Source organism: Cygnus olor, chromosome 5 (assembly GCF_009769625.2).
Source record: "Cygnus olor isolate bCygOlo1 chromosome 5, bCygOlo1.pri.v2, whole genome shotgun sequence".
Lineage (NCBI taxonomy): Eukaryota > Metazoa > Chordata > Aves > Anseriformes > Anatidae > Cygnus > Cygnus olor.
The window spans coordinates 63,775,199-63,792,205 of NC_049173.1; the positions used below are offsets into that span (position 1 = coordinate 63,775,199).

General features: G+C 38.7%; 1 protein-coding gene across 5 annotated transcripts in view; it reads right to left on the bottom strand.

The window, feature by feature from the left end:
* The window catches only part of SCUBE2 (signal peptide, CUB domain and EGF like domain containing 2), a 44,879-nt gene that overhangs the window by 14,794 nt on the left and 13,078 nt on the right, over positions 1 to 17,007 (bottom strand). For 4 of the 5 annotated variants that reach the window (XM_040558582.1, XM_040558581.1, XM_040558583.1 and 1 more), the window contains exons 7-17: positions 16,597 to 16,686; positions 15,904 to 16,020; positions 14,771 to 14,893; positions 13,216 to 13,332; positions 10,514 to 10,636; positions 9,918 to 10,034; positions 9,165 to 9,251; positions 8,372 to 8,476; positions 6,963 to 7,118; positions 6,400 to 6,603; positions 102 to 272 (exon numbers count right to left, since the gene is read on the bottom strand). In XM_040558582.1, the coding sequence (XP_040414516.1) occupies positions 102 to 272; positions 6,400 to 6,603; positions 6,963 to 7,118; positions 8,372 to 8,476; positions 9,165 to 9,251; positions 9,918 to 10,034; positions 10,514 to 10,636; positions 13,216 to 13,332; positions 14,771 to 14,893; positions 15,904 to 16,020; positions 16,597 to 16,686 (1,410 nt within the window). The remainder of the gene's footprint in view (positions 1 to 101; positions 273 to 6,399; positions 6,604 to 6,962; positions 7,119 to 8,371; positions 8,477 to 9,164; positions 9,252 to 9,917; positions 10,035 to 10,513; positions 10,637 to 13,215; positions 13,333 to 14,770; positions 14,894 to 15,903; positions 16,021 to 16,596; positions 16,687 to 17,007) is intronic. The other variant, XM_040558585.1, reaches the window with a different exon arrangement.

A 17,007-nucleotide genomic window follows, 5' to 3' on the forward strand; every position in this document is an offset into this window, starting at 1 on the left:
ACACTGAACATGGGGCATCTTTTCAGGCATTGTGCAACTGAACTCTGACAGCAAGAGAAAGAAGGGGCAGAAGCATTGGATGGTTTGTTTCTGTGCCTTACCTCCACATTGAGACACACTGTGAGCTCCAGCTAATTTTTGGTTTCCAGGATTCTGAGGACTGGGGCAAGAGTCACAAGTTATTTGTCCTTCCTCATCCTGGTAAGTTCCATTAGGGCATAAAACACAGCTTTCTCGTTCCCCATCATAGTATGATCCCACACTGCAGCTAACTAGCAACAAGAAAAAATATCGGGTCACTAACATTTTGAGTTTGTGGGCTCAAAGCCAAATTAGATGGTCAAGCAGCTAAACTATCTCAAGTACAAGGTGATACAAGGACTACATTTGCATAAGCATTACAGATGACCAAGTGTCAGAACTGCAATTTGGCAGTTTCTGTGGCACAAAGAAGGCTGACATTTCATTTCAGTTTTGTTGGTGTTAACCTGAGGTCCATTAAGCAGCACAGGAGCTAAACTTCAACTGCTTCCCTGCTATCTTTTACCTGCACAGGGTGCCCCTGTGATGCACTGTGGCAGTTCAGCAGGAACTGTATCTGTGACTGTGACACTGCCCACAAAGAAACACAGGAACAAGACAGTGAAAGGCAGAACTGCATAAAGTCAGCCTAAGCCAAAATAAAATGTTTCTGTTTGACCTGTACAGATCAATTCAATAATTTAATTTTGATTTTCCTAAAAGGTGGCAACTCCCAAAAGAAAACAGCGAAAGAAAAAGAAAAGTCCAGCTAAGGTATCCCACCAACACTGTAATGGGGTATCCAAAACCAACTTTAATAAGCTTTGTAGAGTGGTGGCCTACAGTTGTAAACTAGCTTGAAAAGAGAAAAAGCCCAGTGGTTAAAGATTAAGGGGAGGAAAGGACAGGCTGGTCTAACGTGGAAACAAAGCCATGTGATGTCTACCTGTCTCTTTCAGTAGGAATTACTGCTTAAAAGTAAGAATCTGTGTTCAGGCAACAGCAGCCTGCAGGAGGCAAACCAGACTAGCAGAGGAGTCCAAGCGGACAAGCAATTGGCCTGTGTGTCCATGGGCTTTTGGTTCATAGGATACAGATTTAGTTGTTTATGGTCTAAGAAATATGTTGGTTTCTTTTACATGACTACATCACGAAGCTTTTCTAAGCAGCACAATTTGAGCCAACAACACATTCCCTGTAAACTGCTCCCAGTTCTTCTCCAGAGAGGGGACTTAGAGAAGTTCCAAACACAGACCACTCATCTATAATCCCAACTCAAGCACAGAGCAGGGGTAATGAGGAAAGCAGGTTTAAAAGCTCACAGCACCCACCAGGACCCAGTTTATCATAATAAACAGACCTGGCTTAATTACAGTACCAATAAGTTAGGCTTAATTACAGTACCAATAGGCTCAATTATAGTACCATTAATTATAGGGACAGCGTAAACACAGAAATCATCCCACAGAAATCCATAGGATTGTGCATGAAATTAGGATGACACAAATGAACCCTCTCAGAAAACAAAACAACAGCTACAACATAATAAAAACAGAACAAACAAACAAAACCACCACCAACAAAATCTTAAGAGTTCAAACTTCTCCTGCCACAGCATTTGGTTAAGTGAAACTAAAAATGTTTATGGGCCTCATTTCCAAAAACTAGAAACTGAATGGTCCTTTCTGACACACGGGAAATACCCACTCAAAACAAGATCTGAAGATTTGCAAATAATGATATTAAATCAGAATTCCACCGGCTGTCTTGGCTCTTTTTTCAGAAACCTGATTGTTTTTCTCCAAATGAACAAAAGAACCAATTGCCTCTAGCAGACTTGATTTCTGCTGCCACTGTCTTTGTCTTCAATGCCCATTAAAAAAAAAAAACAGTCTTGAATCTTATGCAGCTGTTTTAGAAAAAGAGAGGAAAAAAAGTGAAAGCTTTTCTGATGCAAAAACAAGAAAAGAAAAGAAGAAGGGGGCACAGGGAACAAGGGTTAACAGTTACAAAGACACTTAAAGGCTCTTCCTCTCTTTTCAACACAGTAGCCTTTGATTATTTGCTCCTCTAGACAAATGCTGTAGTATCACAGTGGCTAAGAAGGTGAACGTTATAAAGGAGGTCAAGATCCACCATTTTACCATTTTCTTAAGATTCATGCCTTGACTTTATAAGGATAATGACCAACAACTCATGCAAGTCAATTCTGAAGCAGCGTCCTTTAAGTTATTGTAATTTAACAGTTCACACACTTAGGTTACATGAGATTGTTACACATCTTAAGGATTTGTGTCTTAAATCCATGACTGCAAGCACGGTATCATACAGATAGCACTCTCTCCCATTTGATAATTTATTTCTTCTTGTCAGTTTTATAAAAACAAAAAACTTGACTTACAGTTCTCTGTTGTGTGGAAATACAACTAATTGTTAGAACTGCAAAGCCAGGCAGAATTTCGATTTTCTGTTTCAGTGTTTTTATGTACTTTCATAATGCCATTATCATACCATATCTAAACTTTAATAAGACTATTTTGTATTAAATATTTATATTCTATTTGCATCCTCTAAAATAAGGGCATAACTACTGAGCAATTAAATGCATCAACACCTCTCACACAAGGTAAAACTGCTCAGCATTTACATCAGAGCAGTACCTATACTAGTGCTGCTCTCCTGTTTACTGTTCTCGTGATAGCTCCATGAATGGATGAATCCATTTGTAACTCTGCAGCAAGGGCATGCTCGTATGTCTTTTGCATACAGCAAGTTCAGAGAACGTTATTTCTGTTTGCCTCCCTTTATGTATTAAAATATTCATGTATCTAACACAAAAAATACCAAACAGAGCAAGGTGTACTTTCAGCTCCTTGAGGCATGATCAACATATGACAGCGTTTTAAGTGATGGAAAGCACAGATAACTTGCTTGTTGCTTCTCCCTTAGTGGAAAATGCCTGTGGGCAAAGGGCCCCCGTAGATATCTATTTCTTCTCTTTCAACACGTATGTTAGTAGTAAAGCAGATTTTGAAAAGGAGTTGTCAGTATTTAAACAGTTGGTCTTTGGCTGTTATACCTGTCCAAAGTCTAGCTCATACTGGAGAATGAATACCTGTAGACAAGATCAATGAAAGAAATTGCATTCTCCCCAAGATAAATCTTCCCCGCTCAAAGTAGCATGTAGCTTTTCCAGCATCCTCAGATGGTCCAACCTTGAAGCATCATCATTCAAAATATGCATATTTTTTAAGATAAGATTTACTTCAGTGTGGAAAGATCATACCCCTGCTATAAGAATCCAGAATTCTCTGGAAAGGTTGATGAAGTTTCCATTTTGCTAAATGCATTTCCTGTGATACACATTAATAGAGACCTACTGCAGGCTGCTCCATGGAAGTCATTCTCAGGACTTCAGACAATGAAACAACGTGAGCCAATACTAAATATAATTACTCACTGGCACAGAGCTCACACATCACAAGGTAGACAAATACAACATTTGGACCTCAAAGGCATCAGAAAAATTCATACACAACTTTACGTTAAACAGCAAACTTGAAATAAAATACACCACTGCTTGGAATCCACTGTGAATTCCCTTTTATTATCAACAAATGCTTAAAGAACAGCAGACACACATGCAACCATTCAGCCTATGAAGGATGATGAACTGCCTTGGAAATCATGCCTAATCTGTTCCTGGTGCCTCTCTAGATCTTTTATTCAGCAGTGTGTCCCACTGTAGGCACTAGGAGTTAAAGTGGGGAAATCAGGAAAAGTACTACTTCACCAAAAGTGCAAACCAAATGCAGTTTAGCTTCCTGCTTCAATTTCAGGCCAGTTGCTTATGATAAAAGCTGTCAGAGCACATGCAAGACTTCTCCTTTCACACTGCTAAAATACAACTAACATTTCAGACAGTACAGTGCTGTACCAGTAGAAGTCCACCACAGAAAGAGGGCCTGTCCAAGACTGTCTGAATCAATAAAACTATACCTAACCTAGCAAAATTCCAAGTATTTTGCTTTAAAAAACATACTTGAAAAAAGTGAACTAAAACCTGCACTTCACTTACTATCTGCATCACAGAAGATTTGTAAGTTCTTCGACTTACTTTTTCCCCCTCACTGTTTTCTGCTCCTCTGGTCAGACTGAGCAAAATCCTTTTGCCAAAGTTCTCTGCCTGTCCTGAGACCACATCCACCAGCTGCACTGAGTCCATCTGCTGACCTGGAATATCTTGCTATGGAGTCACTTTCTCACCAGAATCATTAGCACGTCTAGATAAACAAGGCCACACCTGTCCAGAAGTTTTCAGCAGCTCTGCAAAACAATCAGATCAAAACAAAACGAAAAAATCCTGTTCTTCCACACACATCCCTAAGCTAGCTTCTTCCTCTTCTTCCACACTGTTCCCACTCCGTTCTCATCTCCCCAGTCTATTTCTTAGCTCCTTCTGACTAGCAGTCAGAGCAGCAGCAGCAGCCACCCAGTGCTGCCTTTACCATACACACTAGGACAATCAGTTTTTCTAAGGAAATGAGGCGTATGTAATAGTGCCACTTCTATGTGTACTTTTATGTGCCCTCAGCAACCAGTGAACTTTCTGTCCAGCTTCCAGCAATTTGACAAAGGATGTAGAGAAGTTTTAAAGGTGTTAAGTTTCTGTAAGTTTAATGCAAACAAGTGAGGAACATTAAAGTGGAGGAGAAAGATGTTAGCATCCATGCAAGTAAAAGGTGTGGTGGAAGTTCCATCCTGTTTGATCAGAGCAAACCTGCGCTAGGATATAGTCTTAATACTTCAGCTAAAAAAATTAAGCTTCATTTGGCAATTACACCTTTTCAGCCATAAGCAAATTGAACCACAAGGCATGATACCCACTGGCTATCATAGCTTACTAGATCCACTGCTCCCACCAGTACTTGTTAAGATGTTTAGAGTCAACTGTGACACCAATCTCAGCAAAAGAAGAATCTGGACTTTTACAAGTTCCTCTTCAAAACAGTTCTCTTCATATGCTCTGATCGCTTCTGCCATAGACAGGCTATTTGTGCTGACCTTAAAGTTTTCCAGGCATTCTCCAAAAGCTCTCTTTCTCTCTGAACTAGACAAAAATGACACGTAAGCTGTTCATTTGTAATAAGAAAATAAATTTGCTCTGTGGCTACCTAAAAATATTTTTTGTCATTTTCTTCTTGATCCTTTTCCTAATTGCCACTCACATTAGTTGATGATGAAAGCAAACGGACCCAGAGAAAAATTTGTCTCCTTTACCTGTACTATTTTTTGCTTACTCATTGCTGTTTTTTCAGACAAAATTACAAATGGGCTTGAAAGCATATTGTGCTCTGTACAATGGACTGAGAGAACATTTTTCAGACGATTCCTCCAGCAGCAGATACAACAGTCTGAAAATATCAGTGTAAACACAGCTTGATGAAGTCTCTGAAGTTTTGCAGACTTATTATGCTACAAAAAAAATATCAAAACTTACATCTTTTTCTGACAGAATTCCTGAGTAATTCCTTATGCCTGCTTGCTCGCACAGATGTTTTAAACACTAATTCATTTTTCTGTTCTATGAATCCAAGTTTCTAGAGTTAGCAAAACAAAATTTGAAAATCTATTCTAAATCTGAATGGGTTGCTGCTGGAAGACATACTAATTCAACCTGACAAGCATTTTAAAGGCTTGCCGATTCACAAAACCACTTACATGCTACATACCCTGTGCAGCCTGAATTAGCTGTCACGGTTGTTAGGTCCCCGTTAAGATAACATCTGACCCTTCTCCTTAACTTTTGTGATTTAGAAGCATTTATTGTGGGCTGCACTATGGTGGTGCCCTTTAGTACCACAATAATTAAGATTTTTCTCTGTACTGGCCTAGAAAATCCTTTTTCTCCATGAAGTTAGAACTTTATCATGAAGACTCAGAGCTCAATCAGTAAAGAGAATTGTGGCCATATCAAATTCTGCTCAGCTTTTTATTTGGAACAAGCAAGATAAGAAACATTCACAAGTTCAGAAGCACAGTGTTAGACTAGATATTAAATGTGGTGTTCTATAAATAACACTGGTGATCTCAAGGCAGTGATGTCTGATGCTAACACCCCAAGTTTTCTGCCTTTGTGTTTACTGTAGACTTTGTGTCATCCATATCAAAGTGCTTACTGAGCCCTTATTCTACTCTATAACACAGCAATTGCCAACAATACATAGAGAGAGGCACACAACAGTAGCACAGTTTACTCAATTACATCACACACAGCCCTGCTTTCTCCTGGAGAAGCTTCCCATGATCCCCTCCCTGCCCACCAGACCTGAGCAAAACCAACACGTGATGGTTTGTTCCTAATTTACATTTACTTACCACATCTGTTACCCACATGCATCTGTCCTACACCACATGACTGCTGTGGCTCTGACAGCTTGAGAGATTTTCTGGCCACTTCGTGGTCCACGCCAGAGACACGAACACGGAATTGGTCCCTGTTGACTGTCTTCCGTAAAGTTCGAATGGTTTTACGAAATCTCTTTTCAGTCTTCTTTCGTGCACAGCGCACATCACATGTATCTGAAAAGTACCAAGGGTGAAATCTGCTATTGGTGACCATGCACAAAAGTCTACCCAATGCAAAATATCAGTGCCAATCACTGAGAAAGTAACTTCTTTGAACAAGTCTGAAATCCTTAAGGACAACACCATCAGGCTTCAAGAAAATTAATCAGACCAGGAGACTTTAATCCATGGACAGCTCTTTAATCTTAGAAACTTTTCCCATCTCTCAACTCTTTTTGAGGCAGAAAAATTAACTTTCAAAACAGGAGATACTTTTTATTATAATTTTGCATAAATGAAGAAGTGAAAAAAAACAGAAAAGAGCAAACTGTAAGAAGCTTCAAATCGCACCTTGGATTATTTTTCCAACCAACCTGTCACCTCCTTTTGGTTTGTTTCAAGTTCAAAGTCCACAGTGATAAAAATCTCTCTAGTCGCTGGCAGTCTACTGACGGCTCCATGAACTTTCTTGCTGGAGCTGCATGTTAGGTTTACATAGTGGAATCTCTCCGTTAGTGAATTATGTCTCTCTGTATGAACAAAATTAAAGGAAGCAAAAGCTTGGCCAGCTAGGTTATTAGATATTCACTAGTATTCAGCGCATATTTTGTCACAAAAACTTCAAGGGGAGCAAGTGATTCACTCCACTTGCCAGTAAACAAATAGTTTGTCCAGTTTCTCAGCTGGTGTACCCTCGCATAGAATCATGATTCCAGTGCGCCTATGGACGTACTTTCAGGTGAAAACTCTACAGCTGCAGTGGGTCAGAAGCATGATTTGCTGCTAGGATTAGAGCTTGGCTGCAGTGCTCAGCCTGCTTTCCCTGGATTTTGCTAGCTGCCACTGAATGGCTTCTGCACTATTCAAAGCATCTTAAAACCACGATGCTGCCTGCACCAGACAGACCACCTGAGGGAAAAAATTCTGCATTCATACAAACCATGTTAAAAACATGTTAGCTTATAAGGGTGTTTAAATTAAGTCATGGCTGCATCTAAAGGACATTTGGAGACCATTTTCAGGGTTTCAATGAGGAAACAATATTTATTTGGAAAACAAAGAAACAAACAAAAACACAACAAAGATCCAGAATAAGCTCTGGTTCTGGATCATATACTCTTCAGAGTATCTAGCGTAGTTTATCACTGTTACTCTTCTAAGGACAAACAAACTGACATGCTGATTCATAGTATTATTTAGTAACTTTTTTTTTTCCAAGTATATTCCTCATTTTCTGCTGACTTAGTAAATTCTCAGACTATACTTTGTCTTGGAACAGACGGAAGAGCTGACCTCACCATCTGGGGCTGCTGAAGTATAAGAGGAAGAGAACAGAAAAAAGGAATAACCCTTCAGCAACAGAGTCATCATAAGAGGCCCAGAGCTTCTTCACGGAGGCATCAGACAGTAAGCAGCAGGGAAGAAATGAATGAAGAGAAAGAAGGGATAGAGAGAAAGACAGAGAGAGAGAAAGAAAGAATTGAAAAGAACAAAGTATGTTTGATTTTACTGAGAATTTACTGGCAGTCATACAAAAAAATAAAAATAAAAAGGAGAAGGACCTTCATAGAAAACTCTGAGGTTGTCACAGGGAAGTCCTGTCACCTGAAGCAAGTACTACAAAAACCATGGCTGGGAAGGAGTATGATTCGTGACGCTAATACGGAGAAGAAAAGTCTGCAGCTCTCTAAGCTTTACTTATGGTACACTTCATATCAGGAAAGCACTTTATAACCCCTGAGCTATGGCTCTAACCTGCTTACCTGCATTTTTATATTCATACCTGGTATCATCTGTTCCAGACCTTCTTGAAACATCTCAGTCTTTTTCAAACTACAATTTCCTTCATTTAATTTAAAGGTTACACTTATCTTGATGGCTGAAATATCTTCAGGAAGAAACAATGAAATGTTATGTTAAAAAAGGAGTAGAAAAATTGGATTACCCTAATATGACATCACGATGATGTTACCAAAAAAAAGTGTATATATAAAGTGAAAAGTGGTCATCACAGAAGACCTGAAGAGATGCCAGCTTCCTGCTGCTGTGAAGCTAGTTCACAATTGGAATGAGAACAAAGTGTGATAGATTTCAAATATGGACAGAGATCAAATCCAGATGTGCTTCTGTGTAAAATCAAATAAATGTTGGCTGAAATCAAGAGACACTTCACATCGAGAAAATTCAGAAAAGTGGCTTACGTTTATATAAAATAGTACCTTTTATCTCTTTAGCTTCAAATGCTTTCTAAACTCCATTGACCAACAACTCAACATAGAACCTGTAAGTTGCCAACACTGCCCAATTTGGATGTCTAAAATGAGGCATGACACTCCTAGTCTCGCTGTTCATCTCAGTACTGATCCTTTTCTCTTCCATTATTCTTAAGTTTTAGTCTGGGTGATGCTGATGAAGCAGTACAAGGGGAATTTTCTGCTGTAGTCATGAAGAAGAGGAAGGAAAAACAGAGGGAGTAAAATGGAGAGGAAAAATAGGAGGAAAGCCAACAGAACACCCTTATTTCAGTTATCCAATGAAAGAAATCAGTCAAATCATGCAACAGTAAATCTAATTACCCAGCCAAGTGGATGCATTTGTATTTTGTTGCTTTTTCTTAAGCTGAGACGAGCTGCCACAGGTGAGGGTGTAAGCATCTTGTGTTCCTAACAGACAGACCATACAGACAGTAAAGACATAGGCTTTGTGCACAGACCAAAGACCCCCGTAGTTTAAAAGACATTCATTTGTTGATCTGCATCATCTTCACCTTTTTTAATTATGTTATTCATAAAGTACTCCACATTCGAGTTTGTCTTTTCCTAAGCAATCTAAAGGGTTCAGGAAGAAAAGAATCATCTGTCTAACAAGCACCAGATGAATCTGCATGCTGTGTCCTGAGGGGTGGAAGGGCTGTGCAGGCAAAAGCTCAGACCCCATGCAGGGCTGGAATGCCTTCGTGCCACTCAGCAGCAGCTCTCAGGGCCAATTAAGGAATGGCCCAAGGAGCACAGAGAATTCTGCCCTGTCCTCTCCAGCTTCAAAAAGACAGTTGTCATGAAAAGGGAATCTGAGGGTAGAGTGTCTATACAGGATATGAAAAGGGGGGCTTCCTGGAACACTGACAGGGATATGGTCCTTTATCTATAGTGAAAAAGGAATGGTCCCTGTTGATTGTCTACTTCTTGGGGCTTCCATGAGAGTTACAAGCTTTGCTACTCTTGGAATCAAATGCTCGCAGGTTTCGTTTTGTTTTTGTGGTTTGTTGTTGGGTTTGGGATGTTGTTGTTTGTTTTGGTTTGGTTGTAGGCTGTGGTTTCTTTTGGACTTACCAGAAACTACCTGAACATCCGAAGTGCAGCTTAAGAGGCATCTATCACTCCCATCACTCTTAATACAGTGCAGCAATACCTTGGGTGACACATTAGCAGGCAAAGGCCCCTTTATTTCTAAATAAGATAAAACAAATACTCATGGGAGAAGTAAAACATCTACATATGCAATACTAAGAAAATGTCATGCAGCTTCTTATGTAGACGGTACCAGAGAGCACCCATGCAATTAATATGCTCTTTAGACAGAAAAAGAAAACAAAATCAAACCCCCGGAGGATCCCACCATGATCATCAGCAAACTCTCATGCAGGGAAACAAAAGGACATAGATAAAAGCAGAGGAAAGAACATCAAATTCCCTCAAAGTATCTCCTGTTTTTTTTGTTGTTGTTTTGGCTTTTGTTTTTTTGTTTTTTTGGTTTGTTTTTACCAGTTTAAACTTCAGTACCATCATGTCTGATTAAAAAGTAAAGCAGAATACAGAGAACATTGACTCATACCACTTAACTGGACAGATCAAGGTTTTAGATTTGACTACAACCATGTGACCTTCAAACACTTCAGGAGTAGTAATGTATCTTCTAGGCACCTTACCAACACAATCCTTTTTATTCCAGTGTAATTTGTAGTTAGAGTGACACAGGCATTCATAGTCTCCCAGTGTGTTCACACACAGCTGTTGGCAACCACCATTGTTGATGCTACATTCATTAATGTCTATAGAGGAAAGGTAAAAATAGTTTTAAAAAGCAGCTTTTACCAAAGTTCTGCATTCTGACTAAAACAACTAGATAAGTTTGTACAAAAATACCTCTTAGTAGGGTCTAGAAAAGGTCTTTGGAATGCCATCTGGAAACCACCTTGAAATAGTTTTGTTTTCATGGAAATCCTTCAATGAGTGTCAAAATCAATCAAATGTTATGGGAAAGGAGATGTTAGGTATGTCCTTGAATGACGTATTAGAAAAAAAAATCTCCAGCCTCAGCAATATGTTAACAAGTTAACAAAAAGACCACGAAATCAAGCCTGCATTGCACTGCATCTAGTTAACTAATATTTCCATTTTGGAATAAAGACAGATGATGTGGACAAGATTCACAGTGACCAACCCTCCGAAGTGCGCAGATAGATACGTCTATCATAGAACAATACTTGATTCCAAGTGTGCAAATAACACCACTGAATGACCACAATCCCAGTTAGTCAATTAGCCAATTTCATGGGCCTTGCCCAGCCCAGTAATTGCCAAGAGGTGGAGAAACTACCGACACAACATACTGCCTTTGGTGCGCTCTTGCTTGCTGATGCAGAATACACTTTGCATTGTGCCATCCTGAGCTCTGCTGAACAGCAATAAATGGCAGTTCCCTCCCTTACTACTTCCAAGAAAACTTTTGGATCTTTGGCTGAATTTCTGGGCTGAAAGTGTTGTAAAAAGTAACACAAAGTCCAACTGCAAGTCATTCACCAATGGTGTACCACAGGGGTCAATACTGGGGCCAAGGCTATTTATCCTCTTCATTAAACCTGGATGATGGAACAACAGTTCAACCCTCAGCAAGTTTGCAGCTGATACAAAACTGGGAGGAGTGACTGATACACCAGATGTTTGCGCCACTATTCAGAGGGACCTCGACATGCTGGAGAAATAGGGTGACAGGAATCTCATGAATGTCAGCAAAGGGAAATGCAAAGTTCGATGTCTCTGCTTCTCAGATCCACCCTGATAGCTGCTTGTCTCCATCAGCTTTATGACAATTACACATAAACCTACAAAGCTACCACCAAGGAATCCTTTATGAGACTTAGCGAGTCCCAGAAAGTTTGTGCAACTGATGGTATCCAATTTTATGTACGCTTTTCTCAGAGGTAATTGGAGTACTTGTCAGTGCTTTCTCCTACCACTTGTTTCCCCCTTGACATAGATAATCATTTGGAGAAAATGTTGTGAAATAGACAACAAAATTGAGCTGGTTTCAGGGGAAAAAAGCTACTAGCAGAACTGAGATAGCAGGAGTAGGAATGAGCAACAGAAGAATGATGAAAAAAGAAGGGAGCACCTTAAAATTGGTACTACTGCCTAAGATACTACAAAATCAGCTCGAATCCTTAATTTTAACTGACTTTTTGGTAGGATTATGCAGGCAATGGCATCCTATTATCTCCAGTACTTAGTGGCTTCTTCCATATAACTCAGAAGGTGTACATTCAGTACACCTATCAGCTGTGACAATTGTCAGCAAATGAAGGAGTTACTGTGGTACAAGGATTCGCATCTGAACAGTTATATGGTACGAGGAGAAAATTAGCACCCAAAGGATAAATTGCAGTTCCGTTCCCTCATTGGTGACCAAAAGAAATTCAGGAATTTATGAGAAAAGACTTCCTTTGGCAAGTGGAACACATGAACACTGTTACTCTCTATTCACTCAGATAGGTTTCCCTGTTTAGTAGTACAAAACACAGTGATGATGTAGCCCTTTAATCTTCTCCTCAGGCTTTCTAGAGGCAGACATCAGAACAGATCAGGCACGCAGAGACCTCTGAATTGTTATCTGCAAATTCAAGTGCGCTCATTTTGCTTAAGAAATAAATAGGTCTTAGAATTAAATAAGCATATGCAATCAGCAAGGTCTTGCATAGACCTTATATAAAATAGATTTATTTCTATTTAATGTCCAGTTATTCCTGCTTCCTTGTGGTAATTCTGGGAATTTGTTACAGAAATATTAACACTTGACACACACTAAGCTTCTGTCAATATCTTCCTCTCTTTTCTTGAGCTTTTTGTGTAGTAAAGTAGTAAAACATTTAGGAATATCATTCTTGGCCAATGTAAACTAATGGTACTGCATCAGATAAAGCTCCAATCTATATCATATAACAATCTGCAATATGCACAAGGATAACCTGCAAAATTGTAATTTTCAAAATCATCCAGAGCATCTTATTCTTCAAGTCCTATTCAACTCACTATTCACTGAAATCAATGAGACTTGCACGTGAAAAATAGGTCAAATCATGACTTTCACATCTAGGTGCAAAATGCATCTGTTTGTTCTAATAGTCACAGGTGCTTTCTGAATGCTGGCTGGAAAGGGAAAATATTTTGAGCAAAGACAGAAGTGAGCTAGGTTAGTTTTCACTTTTGCTGTGTCTCCTTATTACAGTGAAGAGTTAAATTTACTGTAAACACCTTATGCATATACATAGGCGCATGTCCTACACAGACACTAACTAGACCTGTGGCAATAGCACTCTACCAGTGTGGCCTGCAGTATTGTTTTATAACTCACCTCCACAGTGTGTGAAGCCATAGAGAGCATATCCTTTGTTACAAGTACACTCGAAAGTGCCTGGATGATTGATGCATGTGTGGTCGCATGTCCGTTCAAAAGAGCATTCATCAATGTCTGCAAGTTTTAAAGGGATGCATTAGTATCTTTCAGCCTGAAAAGGGAGCACTTATGAGATAAAGTTGGACGGAGAGATGTGCAGATTTAAGTAAACTAAGTAAATTCTTTTGAAGCAAATAATGCAACATAAGAAATAACAACTTGTAAGAGACCAATTAGTTTGCCAAACAAGCTTTCTCTTGGCAAATATGAAAACTGTTGCTACGTTTTAACAATTATGTTTAAAAGACATTACTTCTCTGCTTTGAAGGAAAAAAAATGCTGGCAGAAACTCTTATTTCTTTAAGAAAAGTTGGCTTATCATTAAAAGCACCTAAAACTTCTGTGACAGTACATTCAGCACGCTATATAGGAATGTTCCCAGATATAAAAAAGTTCCCATCAACATAATTGACACATAACATCATACTTTTTTTCATTAAGGTCTTGGGTGCACTTCAAGGTACCACTTTTGAAACAATCTAGGGAAAGTAACAGGAGTGACAGAGACAAAAATCTGTAAATCTTTAAAATAAACTCATAACGAATTCCATTTAAAAAAATCTTGAAAATCCTTTAGTTTTATACTAAGTTTGGTATGTCCTATATCTAACCTAAAAAGGACAAGAACATGCCAAAAATGCAGGTGAAATTTCTTTTCTGTTGGTCTGTTCAGTTTTCTGAAATTAATCATTAAAAGTCAAATAGTTGTCTAGGAAACAGAATTAGAAACAGAATTATTCATTTGCCCAGCTCACTGATCCACTTTACGTTGTTTCATACTGTAGCTTTGCCAAAGCCACAGAGACCATTTTGATCATTACTTTTTAATGTACTTAACCAGCCTAAACAAGGTTGCTCAATCTGAATGTTCACACTATTATACAATAAAGCAAATATGTTCTGTAAATCTCACAGTAGAAATTTATGTCTTCATAAAAATCAAATGTTTCTATAATGGTCTAGAGAATAGTTATTCTGGTCTATGTCTACAAGCCTCTGACTTCACAGATCAGATGACTTGTCTTACTTTTTTTCTTTAAATAAAGAACCCATAGTATTTAGCTACGTCCCATTAAACAAAAAATAATTTTGCTGCAATGGTGAAATAGTCATTAAGATGGATGTAGAGATATTGGCTTCATTTCTCCCTGTAAGTTATTTTAAGTTCATTAATGGAAGGGGAAAAAAAGCATTATCTTCATCAAGAGATTTTTAATATGATGCTATCTGCACTGCTTCCAGATAATATCTCACTATGACACTAAACATACCTCCTACAATAGTATCAAGACAACTGTATTAACTTAACAGCTGCTTCAGAAATAATAATAAAAAAACACACACAAAAACACAAGGCATGGAAATTCTGGAGTCCATTATCACTTCATCATTGTAGTCGATGTCCAAGCCATGCTGATTTGTTCTACTTTTATTGCCTCTCCAGTGCACATACCTTGACAAGACTTCTCATCTGTTAATAATTTAAATCCTTTTCTGCAGCTGCAATCAAAACTGCCAACAGTGTTTTTACAGAAATGATCGCAGCCTCCATTATTAGATTGACATTCGTCAATATCTGTAAAAATAATAATTAAAAAAACTTCAGTGAGTAAACAGAATATATTCAACATATTTTCACTGACAAAGACAGAAAATAATCATCCCCAATTGGCTGGAGAATCCCAGAAACAAAACGTAACAAGTCTGCTACAAATCTTGAGGAAGTTCAGGTCTAGACTTAAGAATGACCTGGCCCATTCTACCCCATGATTGTGCTAATTAGCTTTCAGCTACATTTGAGTACATGTATTCACACGAGACCTTTTCCCTAAGTTTTGTTCGGAAACATTTTGACTTAAACATTCTCTAAGAGGCTTTAGCTTTTTAAAAATTCTCTGAGTTCCCTCTTCCGAAGCCCTGAAGAAATCTCAGACAGAATAGACTTCCTGACCTATCCTGTCCTTTTCTTTCCAACATTAAAATGAAATATCTAATATTAATTGACTCAGGCATGGGGATTCCATCATTTTTGCCTAGCAGAACAGTCTGAATATTTAATTGTAGGAAAATATGTTCTAATATATTACCTAAACATCCCTTTTCTCCTTGCCAGTACTCTAATTACCCTTAGAGTTGCTTGGACCAGCGTAAATAATTCTACTCAGTCTTCTCTGAATTACATTCTGATATTTACTTACAAATATCTATAGCACCCAGTTCACTGGGGATAATATAGTCGAATACGGGACTGCATGCTTTTAAGAACCGACAAGCCTACATTTCCCAGTACTGAACTCTACTATACCACAGACCTACTTCTATTGCCTCTTCTCAACCCTCAAAAATGAGGCCATCTTGGTGACGGAATGGAAAATGGTGAGGAGGGAGGGCAAAGCAGCAGAGATTTCTGGATATGATACACCAGAACATTCTTACAAGGAAGCCATGCATCTCCCCTGGCTGCACTGCTCCTCAGATGACATTACTCATACCAGCTTTCCTCTGAACACTGTGTTACTTTCATTAGGAGATAAGTACCTTACAGCACGGTGCTAGAACACACGTGTCCATGAGTACAAAACTCACCTTTACATGTCTTCCCATCAAACTGGAGCATGAATCCAACAGGACAGCTGCAGTGAACTCCAGTAGATGTATCCTTACATGTACGATCACAGCCACCATTATTAACTGCACATGTTTCTAGCCAACAATAAATAAGTAAAGTTTGCTCAGAGACATCGTAATGGTAAGAAACATCACATGATGATACAAGGTACAGTTCCAAGCACACTGTTCAGCTACATTTAGCCTGATATACATGAGCAACTGCTAAATACATGCGTTGGCAAAATGGGCCTATGCTCCCTATGCTCTTCTAGGTGTAACCCATCACTGGAGCCAGTTCTCTTCCATGCACTAGCGTACTTTCAGATCAAGAGAAGCAGGTAAAATTCTATTTCCTCCACAATCACTCAGCTAAAGCTGTAGTACAGAAACGATTGTACTGTAGAACCATGAAACATGAGGTAGAACCATGGAAACATGGTACTTTGAGGACAAGTTCCTCATGCTTTCCATGATTACTGAAAAATCACAAGCAACATGCAGTTTCTTATACATTATGGAATAATATTCTGTCCTCAAAAGGGAGTGGGACATCTCAGGAAGAATTCAGTCCAGAACTACGATGAAAAAACATTAAAAACATTAAAAAACAATTCTTTAATGTAAAAGGTTTGAGCAAACAGCAAAGTTATTTTGGATAAACACTTTTACCCATGAGCAACCGTCGTTTCACCCTCTTGTCCACATCAGCTCCTGCTGTAGTGTTTCCTTCAGGAATTTCAACAGCAGCCTCTTCCCTCTCTGTAAGGAACATGAAAAAAAAGCAAATAAGCAAAGGTGCCTTGACCAGAAATCTCATCTGATATTCAGTATATACAGAAACGCAAACAGACACATCGTGCACTAAATTATCAGAGACAGTTGGAGCTAACTAGGCAGACATAAAATTTAAAAAGAAAAAAAAAAAGAAAGCCATGAAGACCCTTCAGTCAAAGCCATGAGAATATTTTGCTTTTGTTGCTTCCTTACAACTCCTACTCGTTTCAGTATTCTCAAGATTAATAAAACAGAAAACGCACTACTGATGTGGTGAACAGTAACAAGATGAAAGAACTAATTGAA